Source organism: Pristis pectinata, chromosome 19, assembly GCF_009764475.1.
Source record: "Pristis pectinata isolate sPriPec2 chromosome 19, sPriPec2.1.pri, whole genome shotgun sequence".
Taxonomy (NCBI): Eukaryota; Metazoa; Chordata; class Chondrichthyes; order Rhinopristiformes; family Pristidae; genus Pristis; species Pristis pectinata.
This window is the reverse complement of record NC_067423.1, coordinates 16,522,401-16,543,396: the sequence shown is the minus strand read 5'-3', so window position 1 is coordinate 16,543,396 and position 20,996 is coordinate 16,522,401. Positions and strand designations below refer to the sequence as shown.

At 41.9% G+C, this 20,996-nt stretch overlaps 1 protein-coding gene across 5 annotated transcripts in view; it reads left to right on the top strand.

The window, feature by feature from the left end:
- shank3a (SH3 and multiple ankyrin repeat domains 3a) overlaps positions 1-20,996 on the top strand; it is an 813,035-nt gene that overhangs the window by 741,275 nt on the left and 50,764 nt on the right. For all 5 annotated transcript variants that reach the window (XM_052034272.1, XM_052034268.1, XM_052034267.1 and 2 more), the window contains 3 exons: positions 917-1,044; positions 6,928-7,033; positions 9,667-12,007. In XM_052034272.1, coding sequence (XP_051890232.1) covers positions 917-1,044; positions 6,928-7,033; positions 9,667-12,007 — 2,575 coding nt within the window. The remainder of the gene's footprint in view (positions 1-916; positions 1,045-6,927; positions 7,034-9,666; positions 12,008-20,996) is intronic.

Sequence of the window (20,996 nt, the reverse complement as noted above, 5' to 3'; positions counted from 1 at the left end):
GCAGGGTGGTAAATGAGCAAATGAGTTTCAAATAAAAAGGAATAGGGGGTGGGGGGGGGGGGGGGGGGGGGGGGGGGGGGGCGGGGGGGGGAGAGAGAGAGAGAGGGAGAGAGAGAGAGAGAGAGAGAGAGAGAGAGAGAGAGAGAGAGAAAGAGAGGAGAAAGGAATAGAAGTGTACAAAGGGAAGAGGAGAAACAGCAAAGGGACCATCTCTCACAAGGACAGAGGATCAGACATCAGGTCTTGGCTCCTTTGACTGAAAACTGGAAGTTGGTGTGATTCACCACCCACTCTCTCAACGTTGGGTCAGAAGAGCACGAGGCTAGGGCAATTCCCAAACACTGGGATTGCTGAGGATCAGTTTCAGTTTCAGTCTGGATCCATAGCTCTACGCAGAGTAATATTCATTCAAAGATTGAACAGGGTTGAATATGGCTCCTCCAGACTCCTCGGTCCTTTCACTGGGCTCCTCAATTGTCTTATCTTGTTGTATGTCATCCAATAACAAAAATCTTAATGTGTACACTTAGCAGTGGGTGCAATCTATTTAATAATTTCTCACTCACCAAAGGAAATCAGGGATTATACAGTGCAAGAATTAGAGAAACGTAGATCTCAGATTGTAAGACTGAAGGTAGCATGGATAGGGAGGAGCAAGCTGACAGATGGATTGGAATAATGTGAGTTTTAAATTAAAAATAATAAATGCAACATAATTAATATTGGACTATTCAAGAATATTAATATTTTTGTTCAATAGTGTGAATAAAATCTCATATAATGTGATTAATTTTTAATCACACAATTAATTTTATTTTAGTTGCTCAACCTGAGTAATATCCTCTGTTTCATATACAATATCTTCTTTGAAATAATATTCTGCCCTTTCTGACATAATATTTTAATTTTGTTGCAGAAAAATTGGATGAGATCCTCGCAGCAGCTGATCGCTCAGTTAGGACAGAGAACGTAGCGGCAGACTCTCGAGCTGCAACAGTCAAACAGCGACCCACAAGCAGGCGCATCACATCAGCAGAAATCAGTGTGAGAAACTCATTCATATTTCGTACTAAATTGAGTTTTGTGCATCAGAATTCTGAGCACTGCAAAGAATGATAGTGCATTGTTTAAATTACTGAGCTAGTAATCTAAAGGCTTGGACAAGCAATCCAGTGAAATCAAATCCCAGCACGGGAGCTAGTAATTTAAATTCAGTTAATTAAATAATTGGTTATTAAGTTAAGTTAAAGAAAATGTTAAAATTTATTTGAATATTGTAAAAACAGATCTGTGTTACTAATGTCCTTCAGAGGAAAGAAGGAAATTTCCCATCTTTATTGGTTCTGCTAGCTTGTGATTCTAGACCTACAGCAAGGTAATTGATTCTTGGCCTAGCAAACTACAGTATTCATTTGTAGCAAGCCAGCATGTTTAATTAACATTAAAAACCACCCCGCATTGGCTCCATCCTCAATTAGTTGTCCGTTAAAGAGGCATCAGTCTATGACTGTAACAATAGGGATGACTACTAAACAGAATACTTCCATGCTGATGGTACATCCATTGTGTTAAATCAAATAAATTTATACTTAGTCTGACAACTCCAAACTATACATTGAAGGGTTGTGGACCATTGCAGCAGCAGACATGTATTCCACTGCAAACCCAAACCTCATGGTCCACTGTATTTCTCTACCATTACCATCAAATCAGAAACCAATCCTGGTTCAATGAGGAATATAAAATGACATGTCAGGATCAGCACCATGTGTACCTATAAACGAGCAGCAAGACCAGCAGGAAACAGGCAGATTTAAATGATCCCACAACTTACAGGTTAGATCTAAACTCTAACATTCTGCCACATCCAGTTGTGAGTGATGACAGACAAATAAGCAGCTAATGGGAGAAAGAGGCTTCCAATTGGCTTTGATAATTGGACCCAGCACCTGAGAGTCAATGATGATGCTGGGACATTTGAACTTATCTTCAGCTAAAAGTGCCAAGTGGGTGATCCATTTCAGCTTGAGGCCCTTGCTGTTAGCGTAACGCTGTACAGCGCCAGCGTCCCAGGTTCAATTCCGGCCGCTGTCTGTAAGGAGTTTGTATGTTCTCCCCGTGTCTGCCTGGGTTTCCTCCAGGTGCTCCGGTTTCCTCCCACATTCCAAAGACGTACAGGTTAGGAAGTTGTGGGCATGCTGTATTGGCGCCGGAAGCGTGGCGACACTTGCGGGCTGCCCCCAGAACACTACACACTGTGTGTTTTGATATACATGTGACTAATAAAGATATCTTATACCTTATCTTATATCTTATACAACAACTACAAATCACTCCACATGGTATCAAGCAGCATTTGAGAGCAGTGGATACAACTAAAGGTCAGGGCAGCATCTCAAGCAAAACGAGCTTCGGCTGTTCCTTCTGTACATCATAAGGTCAGACAGTTGCGCAATGTTCAATTCCATTGCCAACTCTTTTGAAGATGAAGGAGCCCATGACTGGTTGAAACAAAATCAAGATAACACTGAGGGAAATGCTGAGAAATGCCAAGTAACATTTGTTCTATATAAGTGTCAAAAAATGACCATATCCACAAGGAAGTCGAGCCAGCTACTTTTGACATTCAATAGTATTATCTTTGTTTGCACCTTTGACTGGAAATGCACAGAGAGACCACCATCTTCTCCAAGGTGATTATCAATGGACAATATATCCTGGTTTTGCTAATGACGCCCACAATCATTTTAATGAATCAGACATTCTGAGAACAAGGAAGTTTGTGGCTGTAGGGAATCATGACATACTGTAATTCAGCAAACAGAAGCAGTGTTAAAGTGCTGCCTCCCATTCAAGCTGGTTTTGAGCATGAATGGGAGGCAGCACTTAGGATTGTGGGAGCAGAGAGAGCTTCTCAGATAAATGCATGTTCAGCTTTCAGCCAGGTATTTCAGATTTGTAATGGCCAACTGAGAAACAGTAACACATCTGCACATCCAGCTGTTTGTTCACAAATGAACATGATCCATTGCCAATTCCTCTTCCTGAAAGGATGGCTTTCAGCCTCCCTAACAGCAATTGATGTTTTAGCAAAATGAAAACCCACGGCATTCTTCTTAGGCAGGCCCTCAGGGTGGAGGATGACCTTCGTCTCGTTCTTAGATGGTTGATGAGGCCCATGTGAAAACCTCAGACACTGCCACAGGTGAAGCAGGAGGCTCATGGGTTCTTCCACAAAGACAGACACACAATCATTGTTTAATCTTTGCCATTTCTGTATTTCTCATTGTAATTTCTCCTGTCTCAGTCTGGAAGGGGCTTTTGCAAATTTCTTTACCTTTCTATATATATTACAGCTTTTGTAATCTATCATTATGTTTCTTGCTGGATTATGCTTCTATTCCAATTGCACTTCCCTTAGTTTTCTTGGTCCTCCTTTGCTGAAAACTGAAATTTTCCAGTCCTCAGGTTTACTGCTTTTTTTGCCAACATTGCAAGCCCTTTCCTTTTACTGAATATAATCTTTAATATTTCTTGCTGCCCATGGCTGGACCACATTTTCTGTAGGTTTTTTGTGCCTTAAAAGTACATATACTTGTTATAAACTGTGTATTTATTCTTTGAGTTAATCATTGCTTATTTACTGTTTTGCCTTTAAATATAATTTCCCAGTCTACTATAAACAACTCACACCACATATATTTGTAGTTTGCTTTGTTTTGATCTAAGTCCCTGATTTTACATTGAACTAATTGTGGGCCTCACAGTGGCTCAGCTAGTAGCACTGCTTCCTCACAGCTCCCGGGATCAGGGTTCAATCCAAACCACAGGTGCTGTTTGTGTAAAGTTTGCATATTCTCCTTATGACTGCATGGGTTTTTCTTCAGATATAAGATAAAAGATATTTATTTATTAGTCACATGTACATCGAAACACAGTGAAATACGTCTTTTTGCATTGCTAAGAATGTTCTAGGGGCAGCCCTCAAGTGTCGCCACTCTTCTGGTGCCAACACAGCATGCCCACAGCTCCTAACCTGTACGTCTTTGGAATGTGGGAGGAAACCGGAGCACCCGGCGGAAACCCACGCAGACACTGGGAGAACGTACAAACTCCTTACAGGCAGCAGCGGGAATTGAACCCAGGTCGCTGGCACTGTAATAGCATTACGCTAACCGCTATGTTCAGTTTCCTCCCACATCAGAAGAACAACTCTCAGCAACTACTCTCTGCCTCCTGTTATTACAAAGTTAATTTTGGATCCACCTTGGCAGCTTTCCGTGGATCCCATGGGCTCTAATCTTTGAACCAACCTAACTTCATGACCTTAAGGGCTTACTAAAGTCCAATAAGACAACATCAACCAAGTTGCCCTCATCAACATTCTTAGTTATATCTTCAAATGTTTCTATCAAATTAGTGAGACAGGATTTCCAGTGAGCAAAGCCTAATCAATCCCTGCCTTTCCAAGTCGAAAGGAATCCTGCCCCTTCGATTTTTTTTCCAACAGTTTCCCTAGCACTGACATAAGACTCAATGATCTGCATTAGCTGGCTTACCCCTGCTGCAATCCTTGAACAAATGAACATTATTTGCTATCCTCCAGTCATCTGGCACCTCACCTATGGCTATCACAGATGCAAGGTCTCCATCGGGCCCCAACAATCCCATAGCAGCCTGCGATACATTGTCTACCCTTTCTAAAAAATAAATATCCTGGAATACTTAATTTGCATAAGGTCTTAAATTCCAACAGCTATAAGCCATTCAGCCTCTCAAGCTTGCTCCACCATTCAGTAAGATCATGACAACTTTTCTTGTCCATTTTTCTGCCTTATGCCTTTTTCAATAAATTTACCTCCTTTCTCCTCATGCAACTTAATTGTTAGCCTCAGCTGTGATACTGTATATTGAATATTCACCGTTTGGCCTCAAACAATTTGGCAACTGGACAAGGTAATGGAAACCTGAAAACATCAGGGAATATCTACAGCATGAGTCAGCACCTAAAGAAAGAAGATGAGAAAATTCTAACAAAGGACTTCCTTCTAAGGAAGGCACTTTTTCAAGAACACTGTTTCAGTGAGCTCCTGCAAGAAACCATTCCACTGGCTACAAAAAGTCTGTCAGGCCTACTGTGTGTAAAAAAGGTTGTTAATAGAAATCACCTGCACTCTGTTGAGCTCTAGAAAGATGCGAAGACATTTTATTTTTCAGAAACTTTTCATGACCTCACGTCATCCCAAAATGCTTTATACCACCATTATAATAGATAAAATAAGAAATAGGCACAGGATTAGGCCAATCAGCTCTTCACATCTGTTCCACCTTTCACTCAGTTCACGAGTGATCTTTTACTTTAACTAAACTTTCCTCCACAAATCCCATATCTCTTCACTCCCTTTATATCCAAAAACCTGTTGATCTGTCTTGAACTTTTTCAGCAACTGAGCCTCCAACTCTCTTGGATGGGCAATTCCAAAGATGTACTGTGGGTGATGAAATTTCTTCACATCTCAGTTCTGAAAGACCTTATTTTGAGACCATAACCCCTGAGTGCCATAAGCCCCAGCCAGGGAAACATCATCCCTATAACTGTGCCAACAAGCCCCGTAAGAATTTTGTATGTTTCAATGAGATCACCTTTCACTCTTCTAAACTCTTTGAGTAGAGGCCCAGTTTGCTTAATCTCTGCTCATTGAATAATCCCATCATCTCAGAAACCATCGTTACACTCCCTCTATTGCGAGTATATCCTTAGGTTGGGAGACCAGACTTTGTATTCAATATTCCAGGTGCTGTCTCACCAGGACCTATCCATTTGCAGTAAAATGTCTTTATTCTTGTACTCAAATCCTTTTGCATACCGTTTGCCTTACTCAATGCTTGCGTACCCGTGTGTTAACATTAGTGATTTCTGTACTAGGACATGCAGGTCCCTCTGAATACCACACTTTCCAGTCATTCATCATTTACATGATTCACCAAAGACTGATTGAACAGAAAGCAAAAAGAAAAAAGTAAAGCAGATATTTTAACAACATTTTTAAAGCCGTCCTATTTTTATTTTCTGTCTGTCAACCAATCCTCAATCCACGCAATATATTTCTCCCAATTTTGTTTTAAAACCTCTTGTGTGGGACCCTTTCCAAGGCTTTCTGATACAGTGCTGCCTTTGCTTCAGTCCTGCAGTAGTAGAGTCAGACTAAAATTTTGGTCAAGTCTAGCAACCTTCTGGAAGGAATCCAGTCTGCATTATTGGCTCAGATGAGCTCAGTCACTCAGCTAACTCAGGTGGACTTATAAAAACATTAATTCTTGAAATGAGAAAGGCTGACAATGATTGCTCGTTGCTTGTTGCCTAATTTTGGAAAGGTTTGATGCAATTCAATGGCTTGCTGGGCCTCTTCAAGTATTTTAGTGCTGGACTGGAGTCAGATGGAGGCTGGATTAGATACATTAGATGCCTCAGATTTCCTTCCTCAAAAGAAGTGAATGAAACATTTGAATTTTTATGGCCTTCTAACAGCTTCATGCTCTTTGTTACTGATTCTACATTTTGTTTCCGCATTCTTTAATATCAAATTCTCACAATTGCCATGGTGGACTGTTATATTGATTAATTGTGTTACCAGTGTATTTACAACAAATCTGATTTTAGATGCAGCATCACCAGTCCCTACATGAAATAAAAACAGAAAATGCTGCAAATTGTTCATATGTATGGTGGTATTCATCAGCCCCAAAGCCTCTTTCTGCTTTGGTGTCAATCTCATTTTACTCCTACGAAGCACCTTAGGACTTTTTACTACGTTTAAGGGTATATGTAAATACAAATTGTCGCATTCCAGGCTGTTGTTGAGTTTCATATAATATTAATTTTAATGTTCACTATCCTTCTGTAACTATTTATCTATTTTCTTTCAGTCATTATTTGAGCGTCAAGGAATGCCCTCAAAGTCAACACCACCATCTGTACCAGAAAAGCCACACCTCCCAATGCCTAGAGGAATGTCAAGGACAAAGTCCATAGGTAAGATAATTACTCTTACGTAGAATCTGTGGATTCACTTGATCTTTAATCTCCAGTGGTTCAATTCTCCGACATGTGTTGGAAGTATCAGTGCAGGATATTAAGATTTCAAGAATCAATCCCCAGAGTGCAATATTTTAAATCATCTCCACCAGAGGCGCGATACAGCAGAGAGAGAAGGAAGAGGGGTCCTACAGTTGCCAAGGTAATATGAGGGGTACTTTAGCTGTAAAGCAAGCTGGGAGGATGCTAATGTAATCTTGGCTATTCTGAGGCAAAAAGACAGAATTATCAATTCATGGCCATCCATTTCTCTAAGAATGTACACATTTACTGATGGGCACTCAGTTACAAGCCCTCTGCAGTCAAATGGCCTGATCAAGCCCACTGCCTAGACTTGTACATGATTCACCAAAGACTGATTGAACAGAAAGCAAAGAAAAAAAAGTAAAGCAGATATTCTAACAGCGTTTTAAAGCTGTCCTGAATCAAGTTTCATTTTCCCTCCTCTTGTGTTGTTTTTTCTGAATCCTATTCATTTTTGTTAATCCTGACAGTGACATTTGAGATTTATATATTTTCACGCAGTTTTCTCCACCTTCCTCACCTGCAAGGCACTTTCCCAGGTTCTGCGATTCTCCACCACTTCAAATATCTGTCCTCCCTTAATATGAGCTTGAACAGCCAAAGACTGTTCAGCCATGAAAGTCATCACCTCCTGAATATTATCTTGTTCTCACTCAGAAGCCAGACATTGATTTTTGAGGAGAAATCACTCACAAAGAACGTAGAACAGTACAGTGCAGAAATAAGTCCTTCAGCCCATGATGTCTGTGCTGACCATGATGCCACATTAAACCTATCCCATCTGCCTTCACATGGTCTATATCCCTCTACTCCCTGCCTGTTCATGTGTCTGTCTAAATGCCTCTTAAACATTGCTGTCATATCTGCTTCCACCACCTCCCCTGACATTGCATTCCAGGCACCTACCACTCTCTGTGAATCTCCTTTAAATTTTCCCTCTCTTATATTAAAACTATGCCCACTGGTATTCGACATTTCCACCCTGAGAAAAGGACTCTGACTATCTACCATCTCTGTGCTCCTCAGAATTTTATATACTTCTATCAGGTCCTCAACCTCTGAAGCTCCAGAGAAAACATTTCTACTTTGTCCAACCTCTCCTTATAGCAAGTATTCTCTAATCCAGGCAACATCCCGATGAACCTCTTCTACACCCTCTCAAAAGCCCCTACATCCTTCCTGTACTGCAGTGACCAGAACTGCACACAGTACTCCAAATGTGGCCTGACCAAAGTTTTATACACCTGCAATATTACTTGCCAACTTTTATACTCAGTGCTGTGATCAATGAAGACAAAATGCCATACACCTTCTTTACCACCCTATCGACTTGTGTTGCCACTTTCAGGGAGTTATCGACTTGCACCCCAAAATCCTCCTGTACATCAATGCTCCTAAGGGTCCTGTCATTTACAGTATACTTTCCTCTTGCATTTGACTTTCCAAAATACACCTCACACTTTTCTGGATTAGACTCCATCTGCCATTTCTCCACCTATATCTCCAGCTGATCTTTATCCTGCTGTATCCTCTGACAACCTTCCTCATCCTCCACAACTCCAGGGATTTCTGAGTCATTTGCAAACTTACTATTCAGCTAAATCATTGATCACTGTGGATCCCATCTGCCCTAATCTTCTGGATCAGCCTACCATGAAGGACCATCTTGAATGCTTTACTAAAGTCCATGTAGACAATATCCACTGCCCTGCCCTCATCAATCATCTTCATCACCTCAAAAAGCTCAATCAGGTTCATATGACCTCTCCACACAAAGACAGGTTTGCTATCCCTAATAAAGCCATTCTTTTCCAAATGTGAATAAATCCTGTCCCTAAGCAAAGCTCACTGGTCTGCAGTTTGCTAGAATATCCCTATTGTCCTTAAACAAAGGAACAACATGATCAGGAACTGACACCCTGACTGAATCTTCCTCCCTGAACATAACTATAGCAATGCTGACTGGAATCATGCAATGCAGCACAAGTTAGGGACAGAATTTGGATCACAGTCACTTGCTGCGTCTATATGCCTAAGTGGCTTTCCAAGCCACAGAATAATCTATTATTCTAATGATAGTATGGGTGTCAACCATCCATTGTGTTCTACCTGGAGTGGGCCCTCACTTAATCTAACATGTTGAAATCTTGATCAATTTGCTAATAGTTAATGAAGTGTTTTTCCATTGCATTATTCCCAGTTCTTTCTTCATGGCCTCTGGCAGCACATGGATGGCTATATCCCTTCCCCTCCCTCAGCACTACCCCAGACATCAAGCAAGTAATGGCCCTACAGTCATCATTCACAAGGTCTGTGCAAAGCACAATTTGAACCTTTTGTCATCCAGCGCAGGCAGGAATATCACCCTTGAACCTGAGGTCATTCTGTCCAATGGATGTTAACCCATGATTTTGAGACCAGATTCCAGTGTCCACTCTCATACACTTCACTGAACTTTCTAAATAATTAATTGCCCGCCTATAATGTCACTGTGAGACCTTATTAGGTATGTGCAAATCACAAGGTACTTTTATTGTGTATTACAGGAGCCTCTGAGGATGATAAACTGTCAGTTTCAGCAATGGAAGGAAGGTTTTTACGCAGTACATCAATGCAAGATACTCTCCGGGAAGGACTAGGCATACCACCACCTCCACAGATCGCCCCACCACCCCCACCCTCCCCTTACCTTTTAGACACAGGTCCTCCACCTCCTTTCTCACCACCCCCACCCCCAGGACGAACTTATGATAATGTGCGGTCCAGCTTTAAACCCAACACAGAAGCGAAAATCCATGGAGGCCAGCAGGTGACAACAACAGCAGAGGTCTATGAACCAAATCGGTCTCCTGTGCCTCCGGTAGAGAGGCAGAAGCGGGCCAGGTCTATGATAATTCTGCAGGATTCATCGTACTATCCTGTGGAGCCAACAGACATCCCATGGCCTAGTCCCTCACCAACCCCTCAAGATAAAAGCAAACGAAAGGCAAAGGTAGTTGATAATCCATATGCAAACGTGGGCCAGTTCAACGTGGGACTTTTTGCACCAACAAAGCCACTTCGTAAGAAAAGCCCTCTGGTCAAGCAATTCCAGGTTGAAGATGCAATAGAGAGAGCATCAGCAACTGGCTCACCCGGGGCTAGTAAAGAGTTATTAGCCAGGAGGATAGCCCAGCAATCTGGTAAAGAGTATGAGCAGCAGCAGCAAAGAGAAGGAATCAGCAAAACACAGGAAGAAGGACAAGATCTGGCCAGTCCCTTTGCCGTTGCCATTGCAGGAGCAGTGCGGGACCGGGAAAAAAGGTTAGAAGAAAAGAGGAAATCAACAGTCTTCCTTTCTGTGGGTGCCATTGAGAGCGAAACAGCACCCAACATCCCAGCTCTGCAACAGTCCAGGTCAGTCGACGAGAGACTGCTGAGTAGCAGCGACAGGTCTCTCCGATCACCAATCCCTTCCCCTGTTCCCTCCTCAAAACCACCAGCAAGCACGCCTGTGACTTTTATACATCCTCTCACAGGGAAACCGCTGGATCCTAACTCACCACTGGCACTTGCGCTGGCCGCAAGGCAGCGGGCACTAGTCGCTGAAACACAGCATCAGCGAGCAACCGGAAGCAATGAAACTGTAAAAGCCCAAGAAAGAAAAACCCCAGTCTACATGGAGAGCCACAGCAAAGAGGCAAAGAAAGCAGAAGTTGAAACCCTCACATCACCACCTTTCTCACCAGAAGACAAAGCAAGCTACAGTCCAACATCTGGAGTAACTGCAAAACACCCGTGGGGAACTTCCACTACACTGAAGAAAGAAGCAGAAGCAAAGCCAGGACAAATGGAGAAAGCTGAGAGGGAGGAGAAAAAAGTGGAAGAGAAGAAAAGTATGCTAATCAACATAGTAGATACATCACAGCAGAAAACTGCAGGCCTACTGATGGTCCATGCAACAAGTAATGGCCAAGAGTCAGAACTTCAAGATACTTCAACAACTGCCTTGAAGCCATCGCCACCACAGCCTCAACCATTCCTTACAGAGCCACAAGCTTCCCAGCCACTTTGTGCTGTTTCTGAGCCTCCAGCTACTGAAGCACCTGGGAAAACCCAAACTCAAGGAAGCTCTGATGAAGATGTAGAACCATTTGCTGTTTCTCTCCCTCCGATGCTCTCCTCTAGTGATGAGGAGACGAGAGAGGAACTTGCAAAGATTGGGCTTGTACCACCTCCTGATGAATTCGCAAATGGCATCTTCATCCAACCCAAGGATGAGAAAACTGCCAGCCATCCCAGTGGACCTCCAACTTCAGCACCTTCAACTACTGGCGTTTCACCCTCAGGGAAGCCGACAGATGCCCCACCTTCAGAAGCAAGTGTGGACTCGGGTGTAGAAGAAATAGACACAAGAAGCAGTAGTGACCATCACTTGGAAACCACAAGCACGATTTCAACCGTCTCCAGCATGTCAACATTGTCATCAGAGAGCGGGGAGCCCTTGGACACCTACACATCATTTGCTGATGGACAGACCTTCATACTCGAGAAGCCTCCAGTGCCTCCAAAGCCAAAGCTAAAGTCCCAACTTAACAAAGGGCCAGTCACATTCAGGGACCCTCTCTTGAAGCAGACCTCAGACAGTGAGCTTGTTGCCCAACACCAGCCGTCTGCGCTGCCCCCCGGCGTAGGACGGTCTCGCTACCTCATACAGAGAAAATCCAAGTTGTGGGGGGATCCCATTGAGCCCAGGCCTATTCAGATGGTGGAGGGCAGCAAACCCACTGTAATAAGTGAGCTGAGCTCCAGGCTGCAACAGTTGTCTAAGGATACACATTCACTCGGGGATGAGCCTACAGCGGCCTCTCTAGAAGTAGGAAAGAGGTCACCTGTTGTTACTGCAAGGTAAGGCTTAATTACCAAACATCCAGTCTAGAAGTACGAGTGTTTTCTCAATGGCTGAAAAACACAGTCATTTTTCTCAGCTTCAATTTAAGGGCTTATTTTTAAAAGTTGTACAGTTAATAAAAACTATTGTTTTCTGATGTGAGGCCAATTTCTCATGCATTTACATCAGCAAATGCAGTGTTTATGTTAACAAAAATAGATGATAAATGGATCATTTCCCCCTCTGGCAAGTTTCTAGCTAATATTTGGAAAGTAAGTTCATTGCATCTGTCCTAATCATGTCAAAAAATGCTACCATGGACATAGTGAAAAAAAAGTTAGTTGAGATGCTGGATGTGGTAAAAATGAAGGTTTCAGCTGGGTTGGCTGTAAAAGTAGAAAGTACATCAGATCTGAATGGGATGCACGGTAGGTTACTGAGGGAAGGAAGGGTAGAAATTGTGGCAATACTAACCATGGTCTTACAATTCTCCAGAGATACAGGAGCGATGCCAGAAGACTGGAGAATAGCAAATGATACACTCTTGTTCAAAAATGGAAGTAAGGATAAACCAGCAACTACAGACCAATCAATTTAAGTTTGATGGTAGGGAAGCTTTCACAAACAATTATGTAGGATAAAATTAGTAATCAAACAAATATGGATTAATCAATTAATAAAAAATAAATCATGTTTAACTAATTGAATTTCTTGATGAAGTAACAGAGATGGTTGATGCGGGTAGTGCAGTTGCTGTGCACATAAACTTAGAGTGATGGAGTCGTACCGCACAGAAACAGGCCCTTCAGTCCACCACATCCATGCCGAGCTTTCTGCCCATCTACTTTAATTCCAGTTGTTCTCATGAGGTCCATATGCTGCCTATTTAAGTGCCTGTCTAAATGCCTCTTAACCATAGTGTTTGTATCTGGTTCCACAACCTCTTCAAGCACTGAGTTCCAGATATCAATCACTCTTGGAGTAAAAGCTTCCCCCTTAAATCCCTTTTAAAGCTCCTTTCTCTCACCTAAAACCTTTGCCCTCTTGTTTTTTTTATATGCCTTCCACAGGAAAACTATCTAGCCTATCTACCTCTCTTATAATTTTATATACCTCTATCAGGTGACCTCTCAGCCTCCTTCGCTCCGGGGAAAACAAGCCCAGCATATCCAATTTCTCCCCATAATTAAAGTCCTCCGATCTAAGCAACATCCTGGTGAATCTCCTCTGGTAACGAGAACAGCACTGAATACTCCAAGTGTGGAATAACCAGGGCTTTATAAAGTTGCAACATAAGATCCCAACTTTTATATTCTGTGCCCCAACCTCTGAAGGCAAGCATGCCATATGCCTTCTCCACGACCCTATCGACTTGTGTTGCTACTTTTAGGGAACTATGGACTTGAACCTCAGCAACCTACCATTTACTGTGTATGTCCTACCCCGAGCTGACTTCTAAAAATGCATTAACTCACAATTGTTGAGATTCAATTCCATCTGCCAATGCTCTGCTCAGCTTTCCATTTGATCTATATCCTGCTGTAGTCTTAGGCAACCTTCCTTGCTATCCACAACACCACCAACTTTTGTGTCATCTGCAAATTTACCAATCATACCTCCTAAATTCACATCCAATCCCTGCAGGTCACAACTTTGCAATTAGGAAAATATCCATCCACCAGTACCTTCTGCCTCTTATCACCAAGTCAATTTTGAATTCAATTATCCAGTTCACCTTGAATCCCATATGCCTCAACCTTATAGACCAGCCTACCATGTGGGACCTTGTCACATTGCCTTAGTAAAGTCCAGAAGACAACGTTTACTGCCCTGCCTTCATCAATCTTCTTAATTACCACAACAAATTAGTGAGGTAGGATTTCACCCACAAAAAGCCACACTGACTATCCCTGATCAGCCCCTGCCTTTCCAAATGAACATAAATCCTGTCCCTTAGGAATTTTTCCAGCAGTTTTCCTACCACTGACATAAGGCTCACTTGGCTTATCTCTGCTGCCCTTCTTAAATAAAGGAACAAGATTATCTATCGTCCAATCTTCTGGCACCTCACTTGTGTGATGAGGAAGCAAGAACCTTCATCAGCGCCCTAACTATCTGCTCCCTTGCTTCCCACAGCAACTTGGAATAGTTCTCATCAGGCTCTGGATATTTATCAACCCTTATGTGTCCGTTGACATCTAATCCCTCCTCCTTCTTAATACTGACCTGTTCCAGGTTAACCAGCATCCCCAGAATGCACTACCTTCCACGTCCTTTTTGGTAAATACAGATGAGAAGTATTTATTTAGGACCTCACCCACAACGCCTGGCTCCGCACATAAATTATCCCTTTGGTCCCTAAGGAGACCCACCCTTTCCCTGGCTGTCCTCTTGTTCCTAATTTACTTATCAAATGTCTTGGGATTCTTCTTAATCTTACTTGCCAAGGATATTTCATGACCTCTTTTTGCCCTCCTAATTTCTGTCTAAAGTTGTCGACAGCACTCTGAATTGTTCAAGACTCCATCGATTCCAGTTGTCTAAATCTACCATATGCTTCCTTTTTTTATCCTGATCAAACCTTCAGTATAATTTGTCATCCATGGTTTCTTAATCTTGCCATCTGTGCCCTTCACCCTTACCAATACATGCTGACCAAGAACTCTTCATTTCCTTTAAGAGACTCCCACTTGTCAGCTGTTGGTTTACCTGCAAGCATCTGCTCCCAATCTACTTTCACCGGGTCTTCTCTTCCACTGTTGAAATCAGCTTTCCCCCAATTCAAAACCTTAACTTTTTAAGGACCAATTTTATCCCTTTCTTTCACTACCTTGAAACTTACAGAATTATAGTTTCAATGTGTTCCCCCCACCAACACTTCCGCCACCTGCCCACTTTTGTTTCCTCAGACAAGGTTGCGTACTGCCCAATCTCTGATAATACTATCTACATATTGTCTCAAAAAACATCTTTGGACACCTTTAGCAAATTCTTCCCCATTTGAACCCCTTGCTCTCAAGCAATCCCAGTTAATATTGGGACAGTTAAGATCCCCCATTACTATAAATCTGTTGCTCTTACAACTTTCTGCAGTTTGCTTACATATCTTTTCCTCTAATTTCCACTGACTAGTGGGAAACCTATAGCATAACCCCAGCAAAGTAATTGACTCTTCTACTGAAATTCTGCCCATATGGCCTCATTGGCTAATCCCTCCAGGATATCCTCTCTAAGTATTGTCGTCATGTTCTCCCTAAGCAGTTGTGTGACTCCCCTTCCTCTTTTGCATTCCCCAGAATATTAAGCTACCAGTTCTGCCTGTTCCTCAACCACATTTCCATGATTGAAATAATATTATAATTTGAAGTGCTGATCCATGCTTTAAGCACATCTGACTTACTTGAGAGACACAAGAGACTGCGGATGCTGGAATCTGGAGCAACAAACAATCTGCTGGAGGAACTCACAGGTGAAGCAGCAACTGTGCTGCTCACAGATATTGCTTGACCCGCTGAGTTCCTCCAGCAGATTGTTTGTTGACTTACTTGTGAGACTCCTTGTATTAAAGTGAATACATTTGAGCCTGCCAGCCCTCTCATGCTCCCTAACCTGCCTCTGTCAGCTCTGCCCACTGGATTTGCTTGATTTATACTCTACATTTTTCTCCCCATCTGCTGCACCATGCTTCCCACCACCCTGCCAAATTAGTTTAAACCCTTCAGAGTAGTGTGAGCAAACAATCCTGCAAGAATATTGATCCCCTTCCAGTTTAGGTGCAACCTGTCCTTTTTGTACAGGTCAACCCGCCCTAGAAATGATCCCAGTCTTCCAAGTACTTAAAGCCCTCCCTCCTGCACCAGTTCTTCAGCCACACTTTCATCTGTTCTATCCCTCTATTTCTACCCTCTCAAGCAAGGGGCATAGGGAGTAATCCTGAGATCATAACCAGAGCTTGATCATAAGCCCTCCTAACCAGAGCTTGATTCACACCAAAGACCGCACTTTCACCTCAAGAGCAGCATTTTGATCCCACATCCCCTCTCTAAATTGCCACTCCCACCATACCTGCCTCTCTTCTTACACTTTTCACTCGCCAAAGGCATTTGATAAGGTGCTACAAAATAGGCTTGTTAGCTGGGTTGAAGGCATGGAATAAAAAGTAAAGATAAGAAATTGGTTTTGGGACAGAAAATAGAAAGTTATGGTGAACAATTGTGTTTAGACTGGAAAAGGGTACACACTGGCCAATGCAGCTTTTCCTGAAGTATATTAATAATGTGGATTTGGGTGCACGGGGTACGAGTTCAAAAGCTGCAGATGATAGAAACCTCAGATGTGATGAATACTGAGGAGGATAGCGATAAACTTAAAAGACATAAGCTGATAAAAAGAGCAGACAAGCGGCAAAATGAAATCTAACACAAAAAAGGGTGAATATACATTTCTGCAGCAAGAATGTGAGGAAACAATATAATGTTAGGAGTAAGTGAAGGAACAGAGAGATTTGATACTATTTGTGCATAAATCTTTGAAAGTAGCAGTGCAGGTTATGAAAGTTTATTGGTATTGGTTTATTATTGTCACTTGGACCGAGGTACAGTGAAAAACTTGTCTTGCATACCATTCATAGAGATCAATTCATTACACAATGCAGATACATTGAGGTAGTACATAGTGCATTGAGGTAGTACAGGGTAAAAACAATAACAGAGTACAGAGTAAAGTGTCGTAGCTACAGGGAAGTGCATTGCAGGTAGACAATAAGGTGCAATAGTAAGTAAGATCTTTGCCTTCATAAAGCAAGTTAGGGTGAATAATTATAAAATAGTGATTTGGCATATGCAACCCTCATTTTTATAGGTCTTATAGGTTCAGGAGGTGCTGTTGAGTCTTGATGAACAAGTGCTGAAGGCAATGCATTTTCAGGGTGGTAGAGGCATTGCTGATCAAGTGACAACTTTGTCCTGAATGACGTTGAGCTGCTGCAGTCATGTTTCAGCTGCAATGATGCAAACAATGGAAAATATTTTTTTAATATTTCCGTTGTAAACCCTGCAGCTTGTAGAGTCTGGAGATGATTCAGTCATTGCAGGCACAATATTTAAGTGATTCGTCCATTTAACTTTTGGTCAATGGTTATGGCAAGGACGATGTTGGGAATCCAATGATAGTAGTGGTGTTTACTGGTTGGAATAGCTGTATAGTGGTCTGAAACAGAGTACAGGGGAAACATAGTGCACAGTTAAGAATGTAGTCAATGTTGGAATTTGCTGCTGAGAGGGAAACAAGGAGTAATCTACATCTTCTGATACTTACAATATGCAACTCAGGTCACCTTGAAACAGTTAATGGTTAAAATGTTATGAGTAAGTTATTCAAGTGCAAGTCAGGATTAGATTACAGGAAATGTAATAAAAATAAATAAGAAAGAAAAAAAGGTGCAAACATGAAATATCAAGAATAATTAAGTAGAATTAGGAGATATAGGGAGGTTTGAAATTTAGACCAAATAAAGCCAATAATAGAAAAATAAATGGAAACAAGAAAATTTGTAAATGCAAATAAAAGTGAGAGATGACAAGTAAGTGGGGAATTTTTATTCACTTTCAAGATTTTGCCCATTGCTGGCAAGGCCAGTATTTACTGCCTATCTTCCAATTATGTCCTGAGATCTTTAAGGTACAGATAGTAGAGGATATGGGAGCTTGTTTAAACATGGTCCATCACTATTGCACTGGAGTGCCAGTCCAGATACTCTGCTTCAGATCTGCCAGTTTCCGATACAGAATCAACACATCCACATTGGAAACCTAAAAATGCTAGTCTAAATGAGCTTAATAGATTTGTAGTCAATTGGCCAGTATGCAAACAGTGAAGTTACTGTTCCAATTAGTTAACTTGTGTAAATGTATGGTACCCACTTGTGCATTGCAGGGAAGACAGAATGATCTGGGAAATCCTAGCCAACAATTAGATCTCCAGACTTATTTTTCTGGTTACATAGAGCAAGTTCATTCAAAATGCTGATAATTTTCAGAACTTACTGTTTAAACTTAAGGCTTCCGAGCTTTTATTTTCTTTTAACTTGTATGATTTTTCTTTCTATCCCTCAGTAAGCATACAAAATTGAATCATAAAATTGTTACTGCACAGCAGGAGACCATTTAGCCCATTGAGTTTGTGCCACTTCTTACGAGAGAAGTTGTGTCTGTCCCATTCTGTTACTTCATCAAAAAATCCAATCAAGTTAGTCAAATACAGTTTGCCTTTAATAAAACTGTGCTGATTTCCCTTTTCCAATCCAAGCTTGTCTGTGTGCCTATTAAGTGTTTTCTCTGATTATTGGTTCTGGACCAGGGTTGCTTGTTTACTTAAAGTGCAGTCAGCCTTTCTAGTCCTTCCTCCATATCAATCTTCACCCCATTCATAATCTCTACTACCTCTCCCACTGAGATTTGGCAGAAACCTTTTCTGACTTAATTCCTTTTCCTTCCCCTCGACTGAGGAGTGCAAAAGGACGTACCGGAAACAGCACCAGGCATACCTAAAAATGATGAGATGCCAGACTGGTGAATCTGCAGTGCAGGTGTACTTGCACGCTGAGCATCAAAAACAGCATACAATAGGCGGAGCTGAGTGATCTCACCACCAACAGATTAGATTGAAGCTGTAGCTGTTGTGGTGCACCCATCCAGCCAAGTAGAATGTTTTCAATTATGCTCCTGACTTGTGCCTGTAGATGCTGAAAATACTTTGGGTGTCATGAGATGAGTCACTGGTCATAGGAAACCCAGCCTCCAATCAAATCTCATACCCACAGGGTACTGGCATAAGAAGCAGAAGTAGGTCAATTTGCCCTGCATGCCTGCTCTGCCATTCAACGAACCTTGGTTGCATTACCTTTATCACAAGTGCATCTTTCCATAATAAAAGCAGATGGAGATAGTCAGCAGGCCAAGTAGCATCCATGGACAGCAAAACAGAGTTACCATTTCAGGTGGGTGATCCTTCATCAGAATCAGGAACAGTTAGAAAACAGGTGTGTTCTAACTTGCAGATAAAGGGGGAATGGAGAGAGATGGAGAAAACAAAGGGAATATCCATGGTAGGACAAAGACCATGTGAAAATGAATGGCACATATTGGTCTCAACTGAGAGGAGATAGCGAAGGCTTGTCAATGGCAGCTAACCTGTCTGGAGGAGGTGAAAACAGAGGAGAACCAGAGGAAAGAAAAAAATGATGGAACAGTGAGATTAGACAACATTTGCTGAAAACCTGAAGAGAATATTGGAAAAAACAGCAGGTCATTCTGCATCTGTGGAAAGGGAAAATCTGAGTTAATGTTACAGGTTGATTGTCACAATAGCACTCATCAGTTTTGACACAAACTAGAAAGGCTGGTTATCTGAAATTTTTAAATTCAGTGTTGACTCCCAAGATCTATAATGTGCTGGGACAGAAAATAAGATGTGGTTCTTGAGCTCAGTTTGTGCTTGATTGGAACAATATGAAAGGCCAATTACAGAGAGGCCAGAGTGGGAGTGGATGAAGAATTAAAGTGACAGGCAACTGGAAGCCCACCCATGCCCTTTGAATGAGGAGGTCTGCAAAGCAGCATTTGCTCTGTGTTTGGTTTCTCTAATGCAGTGGAGAGCACGTTGTGAGCACTGAATACAAATACATTAAATTGGAAGAAATGCAAATGAATCACTCTTTCACTTAGAAGGAATAGTTTGGTCCCTGGATGGTGTGAAGAAAATAGATGAAAGAACAGGTGTTCCATCTCCTACAGATGAATGGGAAGGTGCAATGAGAAGGGAAGTGAATGTTGGTGGAGATGAAAGAGTGAACCATGGAGTCATGGAAGAGTATTCCCTTTGAAATGTTTAAGAGAATGGGAAGGGAAGCTGTGTCTCGTAACCTCTTGTGTTGGTGGTCTTCTGAAAGTTCAAATGAGTCACATCCACTAGCTCCCCCCTTATCTTTCCTGCTAGTTACAATCCAAAAAACTTCACAGGTTTGCCAAACATGACTTCTCTTTGATAAGTCCTTTTTGACTCTGCCATTGTTATTTTGTTACATGCCTTCTACTACTGCTTAACAGCAGATTCCAGCATTTTCCCCACTACTGAACTTTGTCCTGAATGGTTGGACCTAAAGATGCTGCCCTAGAAACTTAATTCAACCATCTTCCTTTGTGTAAGGTAGGAATCCAATCACTGGAGTGTTTTCCTCTCGATACCCATTGTCTTACCTTATCGCAAGGCTCCTTGATGGCACACTTGGTCAAATGCTGCCTTGATCTCATAGGCAATCACTATCACCTCATATCTGGAATTCAGCTCTTTTATCCATGTTAGGTCCATGATGGGGTCTGGAACCGAGTGGCCCTGTCCACACACAATCTAGGCATTTAGTCAACAGGCTATTGGTGAGTAAGCATCAAGAGCACCATTGACAACTAGGGATTGAAAGTAGATTTGATTTTAGCAGTACACAGCTAGATTGGATTTGTGACTGAGACATAACAGAAAAATTTTCCATATTATCAGATGGATGACAGTTTTCTAATTCTACAGGAAGATTTTGGCTGGAGACATGGTCTGTTCTGGAACACAGGCTTTCTGTACCACAGCTAGATATTCTCCCGTATCCTAAGTCGTATCCAGTGCTCTCAGCCTTTTCTTGATAATTATTACATGAGTGAATTGAATTGGGTAATGACAAGCCTGTGATGGTCAGGATCATAGGAGGAAAGTGAGATGTATATTCCATTCAGCACTTCTTGCTCAACATAATTGCAAACACTTCAGCCTTGTCTTTGACACCTAGTCATTGGGCCCTAACATTGTTGAAGATGGTAGTGTTCCTGGAGACTCCTATTTCCACATTTCACAACTAGGTGAATTTTAATCTGATCCAATGTGAGATGGAGTTTTTTAATCAGTATTTGAGCAACAGATTAGGGGACAGATTATTTTAGATGTGGTGTGCAGTGCAGTGCT